Here is a 13586-nt window from a genome sequence, read left to right on the forward strand (position 1 = left end):
CAGAGGCTGCCAGTTCTGGGGCAGAGTGATATGATGTGGGGTGGGGTGACTGGGTGTGTGTGGGAAGTGGGGGAGAGCAAAGGAAGGCTGTGTTATTGTCTTGGCCATTTATTCCATTTGTTTCCGTCCCCAGGAGTCTCTCTCCACTCTTTCTCTTCCTTCATCCTTTGCTCTGCTGTCTTTTGATAATTTATTGTGTTATGGTGTCACAACTAGTTGCTGCTAAGAAGTGCTCCTGATGTGTTAAGGCTTTGACATGGAGATTTTCCTCTAAAATCAGTGATTTCTCTTCACACCTGTCATATAGGAACCACATTAGAAGGGAGGGAATGTAACTTCTGCCTAAGGTTTGACTGAATGACCTCTGGGAGCCCTTATCACAGACAAAATGTATTTTACTTTATTTTTGTTTTATTTGAGAAAAAGCTAAGGTACTATTTGTTGGGCTTTTCTGGTTCCCTCTTTGTTATATTGCTAACTATTTGTCATGATTTGAAGTGGAGCATCTTGTTCCTCGCTGGAGTGACTCTTTCAAATGGCATCTCCTGTCTGTGTGGCTGAGGTTCACGGATGAGTCTATTTAGAGTTAAACCCTCCATTTGTTAGACCTAGCACCTTGGCAGCACAGTGAAAAGCCCTATACATTGTCAATCCACTTTTGCATTGGTCTGATTAACTTTGTAAATATGTGCTAAGTGGTCTCTGAGAGTCAGGAGAAGGGAGGAGTAATGATGTACCCATTCTTTACAGAACACTAGAAAGAAATGAACAGATATTTGAAAAACTATTTACTAAAGATTATTCCCCAAAGGCTTTCTTCATGTTGATCATTGACTAGTATTGTCTTCATATTGGTTGCTGAATTGACCTAGGTATTGAATTTCTAAATAATTGATTAACAAAGCTCAATTATACACAATTTTAGGGTTCTGATAACATAGCCAGTTTTATTCATGGATTTCTTACTATTTTTTTGAAATGAGACATATAGATATTTTCTCTATATGATCATAATGAAAAGGTTCTTTGGATATCTCAATGTTTTTCATATGCATTGTCTGGTCTGATTCTTACATTTGGTTCAGAGAAGTAAATATTGATTTATTTCTGGATTTTACAGCCGAGGAGACTGAGAGTTAAAAGCCAGTTCAGTGCTGAGGACATGGCTCTGTGGTTAAGAGCTCTGTCTGCTCTTGTAGAGGACCAAGGTTCTATTCCTAGCACCCACAGGGTGGCTCACAATAGTCTATAACTCCAGTTCCAGGGGATACAACACCTTTTGTCCTCCTCTGACACTGTATGGTGATGCACAGACATACATGCAGGCAAAACACTGTGCACATAAAAGAAAACATCTTTTGGAAAAAAGTCAGCCTGTAGTTCCCTTGGTAAGAGAAATAACCTGGTGATTTTTTAAACTCACAGCCCCCATCCTGTTCCCCGGGCCATTTAGTGGAAAGATCACCACATCAGGTGTCAGGAGACCTCTACACAGATGCTCATGAGATCATTGCTGACTCTGTGATGTTGAACAAGTAAGCTCTTTGGGTGCATTTTTCATGCATACCGTACTTGGAATTCTTATGTTGTGCCTTAGGGTCTACTAGGGTCTCATGCAGAGCTTGTATCAGCTCTAATGTGCCCATTTGGCAGTACAGAGGAGAGATGAGGAAAGAGGCGAGACCATAGGCATCGTGTCCAGCTCTGCTTTGACTTCTCCTGCCAAGTGCAAAGACCTGGGATCTATGCATAGGATGAAACCCCCAGGCCCTTAACAAGACTGACTTGTCCAATCTGCTTCCTGAGCTAGCATTTCCCGGTCTGTTCTTTTGGACTCAGCAGCAAAAGTGCTTGTGCCAATGTCAGCTATAGTTTCTGCCCAGGGATGAGCAACATCAATCTGCATTCCCATCTATACCCCAAAGAAACGGTAACTTGGCATAAGCCCAGTTACTAATCCTTGTCAGAGCAGAGCAAACATATCACTGCATGCTTCAGGTAGTAAGTCAGATGCATTCTCTTCAGTTTTCCAGCCTCTTGCAGGTAGCTGAGGAATGAGTAAAGAAAGAAGAGCCGAGAAGTGGTTTTTTTTTTTTTTTTTTTTTTTTTTTTTTCATTTCCATCATCAGTTTTAACAATGCTCTCAGACCGATTTAGAAAACTGTAGGATACTGAGATCAGGGTGACTACATCTGATTGCTGTTAAAACAAAAATGAACAACAACCAAAATACCCCACCTATAAACAGTCATAAGCCATCATGATTACTGTATAAAAGAACAACCCAAGAAGTTAATGTGACAATTTCTCAATGGGCAGGAAGGATCTACCTTCTTAGCAAAAGAGTTGGCTTTTTTTTTCTTCAGTGTTGTGGATTAAGCCCTGGTCTTGCACATGATAGGCAAGTGCTTTACCACTGAGCCACACTCCCAGCAAGAATTAACATTTTCACCTTGATATGTGTACTCTGGGCCTATGACACTGCCATTTCTGGTCTCAGCCTGCATCTGAGAAGCTATCTGATGCCCTGGCCCCTCTCACTTACTGGCTACTTCCTTTGCAAGTTGTGTTCTGAGCTGGGAAATGAGAGCAGATACCTGTGACGACTTCTTGCCTTTGCTCTGGAGTCTCTGCCCTCACTCTTTTGCAGCAAAGTAGACTTTGACATTTTTCCTTATGTCCTCCCCCATAGGCAAGAAGCGAAACCCCGGTCTTAAGATTCCAAAAGAAGCATTTGAACAACCTCAGACCAGTTCCACGTAAGTTGTCAAGATGATGGATCCGTTCCAAATACTTGTATTTTACATGCTTGCTGCAGGGGGCTCATTTTTGGACTAGCAGATGAGGTCTTGACTTTGCACATGGTTGTTAAAAAGAACAGCCCTTGGGGAGGGAAGTTGTTTGCTCACTCCTCTGAGATCTGAAACAGGCAGTCTGTTTAGTCTACATTAATCTGTAGCTTTGAAGTCAGTGTCCCAAATTGCTGGCTGACTGAAAGCTACATGCCACACGGTAGTTGAGATCCTATATAAACCCAGCAAGTTCCACAGGTGTGGACTGTCTCAACTTCTCCCTGTAGATATCAATGAACAGACAAATAAATCCACGTGTGTGGGGGGAGCAGCATTCTGAAAATTGAGTTGAAATGAAAGAATGGTATTTGATGAGCACCTGCATTTTGACACTTAATCCTGTCTTTATAATCAGAATGCAAGATAAGCTAAAGGAATGCTTCTGTATTAGCTCAAAACCCTGAGTGAGCTCAAATCCTCTTGTATGTCTGTGAGGTTGGCTGGGTATCTCCCACTCAGCTGGAGGTCCAAGAACCAATGCATCTGCCTACTAGGAGTGGGGAAATCCAAGACAAGAAACCACAAGAGAGACCCTAGACTGGCAGAGAAAGTACAGAGTGGAACCCTGAGTCTTTATGGCTTCATTTAACTAGGGTTCCTTGTAAAGGAAATTTTACCTTAACTGACAGAAAGAGCTCCCTCTAGTGTTGGGATGTGCTCATGAAAATGATTTATTGCCCAGGACAAGGTCCCTGGTTCCATGCAGCAACAGAAAGAAACTTTTCTAGGGTAGCTGAGAGACTGAAGTCAGTTGGAATATTCTTGTCATGAAGATCTGTAGGAGGAAATTATTCCCCTACCTACATAAATATTGGGTTTGTTGGAAGGGGATTTTTGTCTGCATAGTCTGGGGTTCTCTCCAACTGTAAATGTAAAAAATGTGTGATTCTGTTTTTTTAGAATTTCTTTCTGAATTTTAGAGTGCTTACAGTCAAATATGAAGTCTCCTCATGCTATTCTGTACAGAACTGTATGGGAGGCACTTTGGAATAATTATAGCCATCGTGAGTTGCAAAGAAATGTGCAGAGAATCCAATGTGCCCTTTCCCATCATCTATGCACCTTCATTTAACAACCTGTACAAATGTGGAGCATTTGCGTAATCATACAGTTTGTTCTCCCCCCCCTCTCTCCCTCCCTCCCTCCCTCCCTCCCTTCCTCCCTCCCTCCTTCCCTCCCTCCCTCCCTGTGGAGGTCACAGGGAGTCAGTTCTCTCCTTGCACCATGTGGGTCACGGGTATTGAGCTCATGCCCCCAGCTTGGGAAGCAGAGACCTTTCTCCACTGAGCTATCCCTCTGGCCCCATGATTGGCTTTTGAATTCCTTATGTATCGTAGGCACAAGAACTTTCCCAGATATCTTATGTGAAAATACTTCTTCTAACATGTACTTCATCTTTTTCATTCTTTCTTCCATCAGGAGTTTTTACGGGGCAGAAAAATTTGATTTTGATGGCATACTATTTATTAGTTATTCTTCCTACAGATTATGCTTCAGGTACCACATTTAAGAAGTCTTTTTGCCTTAGATCCTGAAGATTTTCAGTGTTCTTGTATAGAAATTTTAGCTTTACATTGAAGCCCAACATACATTTGGAGTTATTTTTGTATGTGATGCACCGAGGGTTTTTGTTGACACATTTCCAGTTGTTACTGTTCAATGTACTGTAAACCGTCTCTGCCCTGTTGAATTGCCTTTTTCCTTTGTCTAGTACTAGTTGGGCATATTCACTTTGAGCCACATCTGGATTTCCTATTCTGTTCTGTTGGTTTATGGGTCTGCTCTTCCTCCAGGCTCACACTATCTTGATTACTGCCACAGGGGATGAATATGGCTTCTCCCACTTGGTTCTTTTTGAAAATTAATTTTATTATTTTTTTAGGCTTTCGTATATGTATGTACATGTATTCCAAAGTTATGTTGGCCCTTGAAAGAGCCTTTTCTTGATACTTGAGGATGTTTTATTAAGAGTTGAGTTTAATCTGGAAGTCAACTGAGGGAGAATAGATATCTCCTTTACATTGGCGCTGCTAGTGCAGGAACATAATACGTTTCCCTCCTTTGCCCTCCCCTCCCCTCCCCTCCCCTCCCTCCTTCCCTCCCTCCCTCCCTCTTTCTTTCTTTCTTTCTTTCTTTCTTTCTTTCTTTCTTTCTTTCTTTCTTTCTTTCTCTTTTTTGGTTTTATGAGACAAGGTTTGGCTGTGTAACAGTCCTAGCTGTCCTAGAACTTGCTTTGTAGACAGGCTGGCCTCGAAATCACAGAGATCTGCCTCTATCTGCCTCCCAAATGCTGGGATTAAAGGCATGTACCACCAGGCCTAGCAATTTTATTGATTTCTTTTAAAAAACTTGTTTTATTGCCTTTTTTAAATTTCAATTTTGTTGTTTTCTGCCCTTATTTTATACATTTTCCTGAAGCTATAGTCTTTTTTTTTTTCTTTTTGGTTTGGTTTGGTTTGCTTGTTTTGTTTTATTTTTGTTTTTGTGGTTTTTTTTTTTTTTTTTTTTTTTTTGACATAGGATCTCACTTGCAACCCTGGCTGGCCTGGAACTTGCTATGTAGAGCAGGTTGGCTTTGAACTTATGAGATCCAACTGCCTCTACCCCTGTATTGTTATGAGTAATGGTGGGCTCCATCATGCCCAGCTCCTAAACCTATATTCTTATATTGAGTTGAGCATGTAATTCAGTGACTTGCCTAGCATATGAGGCTTGACTTTAGATCCCCAGCTATTAAAAAAAAAGGTATATTCTTATGAGTGGTTACTCAGATGCCTTATATTCCTTCCCTTTGAAATTTTATTATTTACCCTTTCCTAATATTTGCCAATTTCTGTACTTCATGAATTTTGAAAGCATTGCTTGGTATAAACAAATGGACTGGAACCCGAGCAAGGATAGAAGTTTCTAGGCTGTCACTTCTTAGAGTAGAGCCTTCTTTTAATGTATGGTTTTGTTTCACTGTATAAACTTGAGCATCATTTTGATGGACTGCAGCAACTTTGCTCATGGAGTCTTACGAATACTGAGGCTTAAATTTACCTTTAAAGATAGAGCTTCCACTTTTTGTAATCTTCTAGGCAGTCTTTTGGTATTGATTGGATATTTCTCTCTCATTCTTGCTGTGCTACAGTAGAGCAGAGAGCCTGGGCGAGGGCGCCATTCCTTAGGTCAGCTTTGTGGATTCATCACATAGTCCTTCTTGCATCACTGATGCAGGCTGTCTTTGCCTCAGGTTTCTGAGTTGTCCCCACCCTTGACTGGTAGTTACTAGTTCAAAAATCAACTCCATGCTAATCATTATCAGTTCATTTAACCTTGACAAGACACTTGGTATGTGTGGTGGGGAGCTGTCCTTATTCTCTTGAGAAGTGAAACAGCAGAACTATTTGAGGGTTAGGCATTGTGTGCGAAGTCCTTCAGCATAGCTTCATGGCTAAGTCTGTATTTGGATTCTAGACTTCTCCAGTTGAATGCCTTAGTTTAGGCAGGATTCCTACTTGCACCAAGCTTTAGTTTCTTCTTCAAAAGATTAGGACTAAATGGTGTGATCACTATTAACATTAGATGTCCTTATCTGTAGCTCAGCTCTTGGGCTGTTGTAATAGTTACCCGGTGAAAGGTAGCTTCAAGTTGTTTAGTTTTATGGCATAGCTTTTAAGCATATAAGCTGGCATATTTTTGGAGGCCCAGTTATCCTCTTAACTGTATGTAAGATCAAACCAAACAGTTCTTGGCTAGTAAGCTAGGATTCTTGACCTCTTTAGTGAAAAGTCATTGTGGTATAGCTCTGGGTTCTAGTGTCATTTTCCTATTGAGTAATCTTAAGTCATTCTATGTTTTTTGATGTCAATTATTCCCACTGAAGTGGAGATATAGCCCCTATGAGTATCATAAAAGTTAAAGAAACTGTTTTAAAGAAATGATCCAGTAATGTTTCTGACTCAGGTGGGTGCTTACTTAAAATAAACAAATAATACATGTAATAGTAATCAATGAGCTGATTACTTACATAGCAGGTAGGTGTTTAATAACATAAATGAATAATACATGTAATACTAACCAGTGAGCTGATTACTTATATAGCAAGTGGGTGTTTAATAAAATAAATGAATAATACATGTAATAGTAATCAACGAGCTGGTTCCTTGCATAGAGTTGTAGATAAATAAATAATTATCAAACTAGGCCATCACTGATGTTCATATGAAATACCAGTCTTAGGCGACCTCTGGAATACCTTTGGCCTTCCAGGGAAATAATTTTGTACTAAGTTTGGTTCTTTCCCCAGAGGAATAAAATATTGAATAATTGACAAGAATATCCACCCACGGTTTTAGCCTCCTGTGGAGTCTCACCCTCAGGCAAACTTATATGTCCAACCCTGAACAGAGGGAGCCCAGTGTCGGCTAATCCAGCCCAAGTTGTCGGTCTTGGCCCTGTCCTTTGGTGCTTTTGGCAGACCTGATGAACCCAGAGGCCCGAGGCTTGGGTGGATTAGTCATTTTCATTAGAGGCCCGAGTGTTGGGAACCCGTTCCTTGATTCAGTCTTCTTTGCACGGGAATCACAGAATGGGCAAAACACTTTATCCAGCTCTCTTCCTTCTTCTGTCTCTCCCTTCTCAGGTCAAAGTTGAGGATGAGGTGACAATTATGTGTCTCCATAAAATCACCAAACATCTGGTTTTCATTTTTTTTTTTTTTTAAATTTGGAAAATGGCACCATGTCCTGTTAGGTTGAGGTTAAATGTGAGCAGAGCACAGAGTCAGTGGCAGCAAACATTGGGAAAAGCTGGAGGGTAAATATTGGGGCTGCAGTAGACCATGATGGCATCAGTTGTATGTTCTTTGTTGGTTATTTTTATAGAATATTGTAGAATTATTAAACTTCTGAAAATCTTCCATAGCTGGGTCTTAGGCTAGAGTTTGCCAAGTCATGGTTTAGAAGATCTGGAAGAGGTCCTATTTAATGACTTCACTGGTTGGCAAGAAAGTGGAGGGAGCCACAAATAATAATTCTTTTTCCTCGGTAGTTTTACCAAGGAAGGGTGTTAAATAGTTGCAAAAGATTTTATTATTAGTCATGCATTTTAAGTTACATTTGTCTTACTTTTAAAGGGCTATTGCTGTGGGATGGTCTGTATGTCAAGTGTGTTGCTGATTGGTCAGTAAATAAATCACTGATTGGCCATTGGCTAGGCAGGAAGTATAGGCGGGACAAGGAAAAGAATTCTGGGAAGTGGAAGGCTGGGAGGGGGACTCTGCCAGCCGCCATCAGGACAAGGAAGATGTAAAGTACCGGTAAGCCACAAGCCATGTGGCAAAGTAAAGATTAATAGAAATGGGCTAAATATAAGAGTAAGAGCTAGACAATGACAGGCCTGAGCTAATGGCCAAGCAGTTTAAATAATATAAGAGTTTGTATGTTTATTTTGTAAGTGGGCTCTGGAACTGGCGGGACTTGGTGGCGGGAGCTGGAGAGAAATTCTCCAGCAACAAATGGCGTCCAACGTGGTGGCAAGAGTTTCCACCTAAAAACTGAGAAAAAAGATTCTAAAACGGAGCTAAAAACAGTTCCTAATTGTCTCTCTCAAATAAGCGGCAGCTGCCGGTTTGAGCTACTGGCGGGTTCCTAGCGTGCGCTCTCAACCTGCAGTATGGTGGGAATGAGGCCTCTGCAAGTAGCACATTAAACTGTGTGGTGAATTTAGCCTTTGCTAGTACAAAACAAAAAAAGAGGTTTCTGGGCTACACGCTACTTTGGTAAAAGTGTAGACCCACTATTTCTGAGAGTTATGGCTCCCAGAGCTGGCGGAAAGCGGACCGCCGCCATGTTGGGAAGCTGAAGTGGGCGGAGCCAGCAGCCACTGTGCCGTTTCAGGCTTAGAAGGCTGCAGTTTAAAGCAATAGGCTCACGCTAATATAAAAAAATAAGCCACGTAAAGATGGCTACCACACAAAGAATCTGGATTATGTTGTCTTTGATATTCGTAACTGCAGAAAAACATTTGATTGTAAAAGCTGTTGAGTTATGCCAAAATGTATATTTTAAAGGTACCTTGACTTCAAAATTTGGATATAAGGATATGTTGCTTTGGAAAAGAGTCTCTGCTCTTGTTTCCACAGAAAGCCAGAGACTATGGATTTGTTCCAGATTAAGATACATCAGGTTTGACCAGCCAAGACCCCCTGAAAGGTCTCCAATGACACCATGGCCCAGATGATTCAACATCCAGAATGGTTTCAAGTCAACTGGCTCAGACGATACAGCCTCACGGACTACTCCATGATCCTAAAATTTTCTTTCTGTTTCCAGAAGATACAGCGCCCCCCTCCAGCAGGAAGTAGTAAGAGAAGCTACGCCCAAATTCCCAAATATACCAAGCTGGCTTTAGAGATGGAATTGGCTCACTCCCCCTCTAAACCCAGACATATTGCTCAAAAAAAAAAAAAAAATGGTTAAGAGATTCTTATGTCCCAAATCAGAAGAGCCCTCTGGTGTGGGACAGAGAAAAAACCAATATTTTTATTTAAAACAGGTTAATTATAAATACAATCTCTTTCTAAAGAAAAAAAGGGGATAGTTTAGATATGATAGGATAAAAGGGTAGATTAATGAACCTACTTTTAAAGAGTAACAACTTGTTTAAAATGTTTTACATTGCTATAGATTTTAGTTTATTGATACAAATTTAAACTTAATTTTGTTATACTGTATATATATTTCTATTTTTGTTTGAGGTATTATGTTTATGTAACTCATTTAAAATTATAATGGATAATTAAAAAATAGATTAATAGTTAGTCATCTATGATAATATTTGTAGCCATGTTAGTTAAGTCTTCTAGGTATACATAGATATATTTCAGATAGATAGGTAGTCTTCAAACACTTCAAAGACCTACAGAATATGGCATTTAAAATGTTTTAAAAATTTAGACTTTTTGGACAGTGAGACATGTCTGCTCCTGACAGCACCGATTTACTTCAGAGAGGAGGATGGGCATCGAAGACACTCCATACGGAGTTTATCTTCACCTTGACAAAAATAGCCATTTGGGCAAGAAACTGTTCTTGCCTGGACTGCCTGATCAACCGGACATGCAGGACCCATACAAAGGTGACCACTGAACTTTGCTTGACAAAATGGTCCTTCAGGTTCCTGCTTTGCAGAGAAATCTGCCAGACACTCTACAGGACACAGAGAAAAGTGAATAAAAGACTCTAGGCCTATGGGCTAAAGACAGATGCCCCAACTTTACAAGAGAACTTTGAATGACTGTCCAGGCTGCCAGCTGTCTCTGTCTACCCTACAAGACTCCTAAAAGTTGCTTATATCCTTCTCCATTTCTCAGGTAGTAGTATATCCTTCTGAGGTCTTTGATGTGGTTAAAGACTAGATACTTACAATTTTCCTTAGTTATAATAAAAGATAAGTTAGATATAAAACCTTAAACTTACAAATAGAAGATAGATAGGATCTCTTCTTTAATATTGTAACTGTAATTCTTGCTTGATAATTGTTTTGTTATATGTAATTTTACTATATTAAAGTTAAAACCTTCCTTTTTAAGAAAAGAAAAGGGGAAGTGCTGTGGGATGGTCTGTATGTCAAGTGTGTTGCTGATTGGTCAGTAAATAAATCACTGATTGGCCATTGGCTAGGCAGGAAGTATAGGCAGGACAAGGAAAAGAATTCTGGGAAGTGGAAGGCTGGGAGGGGGACTCTGCCAGCCGCCATCAGGACAAGGAAGATGTAAAGTACCGGTAAGCCACAAGCCATGTGGCAAAGTAAAGATTAATAGAAATGGGCTAAATATAAGAGTAAGAGCTAGACAATGACAGGCCTGAGCTAATGGCCAAGCAGTTTAAATAATATAAGAGTTTGTATGTTTATTTTGTAAGTGGGCTCTGGAACTGGCGGGACTTGGTGGCGGGAGCTGGAGAGAAATTCTCCAGCAACAGGCTATTACAATTTAGTGCACACAAATTGTAACAAACCAAGAAAAACCAGCTTTGACTGTCTTAACAATGAGAAATTAGGGGCTAAAGAGGTAATCCAGAAGTTGTGAGTGCTCACTTCCCTTTCAGAGGACCTGAGTTCAGTTCCCAGCACACACATTGGGTGGCTCACAACCACCTGTAGTTCCATTTCCAGGGCACCTGACACCCTCTTCATGTTTACATACCCCCACACAGAAACATACACAATATATATAATTAAAACATATACAAATAAATCTTTTAAAAATTAAGAAATTAATTTTTAGAAACTTGATTCTTCTGGAAGGCTTCTCTGAAGAAAAATTGCCTGCTCAGAAACAGTACACACACATGTATCATGACATGTGCACAATCATTAGTTTTGTTCTCTCTCTCTCTCCCAGTCTCATGTTTAAAGTTAGCCTAGAAAAGTTTTCAGTGTTCTGCCAAAATGAAATGATATGTGAAGTAAGGAGAGGCTTGCCATGAAAGTCGTAGATTGACATTCATATCTGTGTTTGTATTCTTACTTCCTCTTCATTGTTTTATATGTGTATTTGGGTTCAGCAGAAAGGATGAAAGCATAATACAGAAGGGGTAGGGAAAATGAGTCTCCAGCAAATGTTTTAATTGCCTTTCTGTTCTTCTGTGATAAAATACTCTGACCAAAGCAACTTTGGGGAAGAAAGGATTTATTTGGCTTGCACTTCCAGGTCATGGTCCTTCACTGAAGGAAGTCAGGGCAGGAACTGAACCAGGAACTTGAAAGCAGGAATCATAGAGGAATGCTATTCTCTGGCTCAGCCACAGGCTTGTGTTTAGCCATTTTTGTTATATAACCCAGGTCCACATGTCTAGGAATGGCTCCACCTGTGGTGAGTTGGGCCCTCCTATATCATTAATAATCATGACAGTTCCCCACAGACATGCCTACAGGCCTGCTGGGTCCTGCCTGACCTGTCAAACAGTCCTGAATAGGGGAGTGAGGATTGAGAAATAATAGGTAGGGAAATCAGAGATGTAGATGTAAAAGAAAAAGACAGAGACACAGGATAGCTTTGGGAGGGCTCTGAGTCAATACCACAGCAGCCCCAAATTTATTTCTCAGGGCCCTTTTATACCCAAAATAGGGGGGCAAAAGATCTCTCCCTTTCAAGGACATCATGGTTCAAGGTATAAACAAGTGTAGATACCTCTTTAATTCTCAAGACACCTGGTAACCATGCCTTTGGCCAAACATCCTAAGAGAGCAAAGACAAGCTTGAACTCTCTGGCCTTGAGTCAAGATGGAATCAAGGCACAAACTGGGGTCACTGTGGACTCCCACACAGGCCAATCTGATCTAAGCAATTCCTAAATCATGGCTTTTCTCTCAGATGAATGTATGCTTGTGAAGTTGACAGTTAAATCTAACCAGCGTGGCAAGTGATTCTTACCTCTCTCTCCGTTCACCTTCTCTTCTTCCCCCCTTTCCTCTCGTTCTCTTTGTTCGTTCTGCAGGCAGTTCTGATGTGAATGTGCATGCAAGGAGACTTGAGTTGCTGGGCAGTTTGTTCTTTGTAAGGCTAGTGCCTGTGTTCCCTGTCTTCACTTTCCATTAGCTCTGTTTGCTTGATCATGTTCACCACATGCGTCTCAGCATCTCTTGCTTTTTGTGTATGTATTGTAAGAAAATACCTTTCTCAGTTACTGGCTAGTTACACAGCCAAAGCCAAAACATTTTTCTCTTCAGTTGACTTCTACCAACCCAGAGCACAGGAAATAAAAATTAATGCCCAGGAGGAGACTATGGAAACACAAAGCCAGCCAACCTCTGAGTCCTGAGACAATCCCAGGATAGAATGTCCCCTATATACGGAAGAAATGCCACCAGACTTGCCTGGTAGAACTGAAAGTCTGCTGAGATGGGAGTTGGGGGACCTGAGTTACTTGTGATTGGGAACAAGTCATATCACCTCCCTAGACCTTTTGTTCATCTAAAGAAGCAGGGAAGGTGACATAATATTTGGAGTTCTTGTGTTCTATGAATTTTGTGAGTGAACAGGACCATATTCCACTTAATAAAAAACAATTATAGAAACAAATAGTAAAAATAGTTTAATAATTTGTTACTCTTGAGTGAAAGGGTTTAATGCTTATCACTGTAACATTATCTATATCAAGGCTTCTTTTTTTGTTTATTTTTTAATAATAATTTATTTATCTATATTTTATGTACATTGGTGTTTTGCCTGTATGTATGTCTGTGTCAGATCCCTGGAGTTGGAGTTACAGACAGTTGTGAGCTGCCATGTGGGTGCTGGGAATTGAACCCGGGTCCTCTGGAAGAACAGCCAATTCTCTTAACCACTCTCCAGCCCCCAGAAGCTTTTTAAACTCATTACCCATTTTTGTTCAACAATTTCTAAATATAACCTCAAGTATATAGGTATTTAAGGGGAATTCATATCAGATATCTACTGGTAATAAATAATAAATAAACTTATTTTAAGATAATTCCTTTGTATATGTAGAGTTTAACCATTCATGAACAATGAAAGCAAAATTGTGTACTAACGAGACAGTTGTGTTTGCACACTTTTTACATAAACAGTTTAATCAGGGCTGAATATTTGCTACTGCAATATGTAGAGTGTCTTCAGTGTTTTTTTCAGAGTTGGTCGGTATTTTTATCTTATAAAAGTCAATACTGAAAATGCCATTTGATTTAACGATATGTTACAAAACAGCAGGACTATATTTAGGGCCA

General features: G+C 40.2%; 1 protein-coding gene across 1 annotated transcript in view; it reads left to right on the plus strand.

Moving 5' to 3' along the window:
- The first annotated feature begins 2676 nt into the window (after positions 1–2676).
- Map2k6 (mitogen-activated protein kinase kinase 6) overlaps positions 2677–13586 on the plus strand; it is a 42847-nt gene continuing 31937 nt past the window's right edge. The window contains exon 1 of the mRNA XM_059269795.1: positions 2677–2759. Within this exon, the coding sequence (XP_059125778.1) occupies positions 2677–2759 (83 nt within the window). The remainder of the gene's footprint in view (positions 2760–13586) is intronic.

The sequence above is a fragment of the Peromyscus eremicus genome, chromosome 8a (assembly GCF_949786415.1).
Source record: "Peromyscus eremicus chromosome 8a, PerEre_H2_v1, whole genome shotgun sequence".
Classification (NCBI taxonomy): Eukaryota; Metazoa; Chordata; class Mammalia; order Rodentia; family Cricetidae; genus Peromyscus; species Peromyscus eremicus.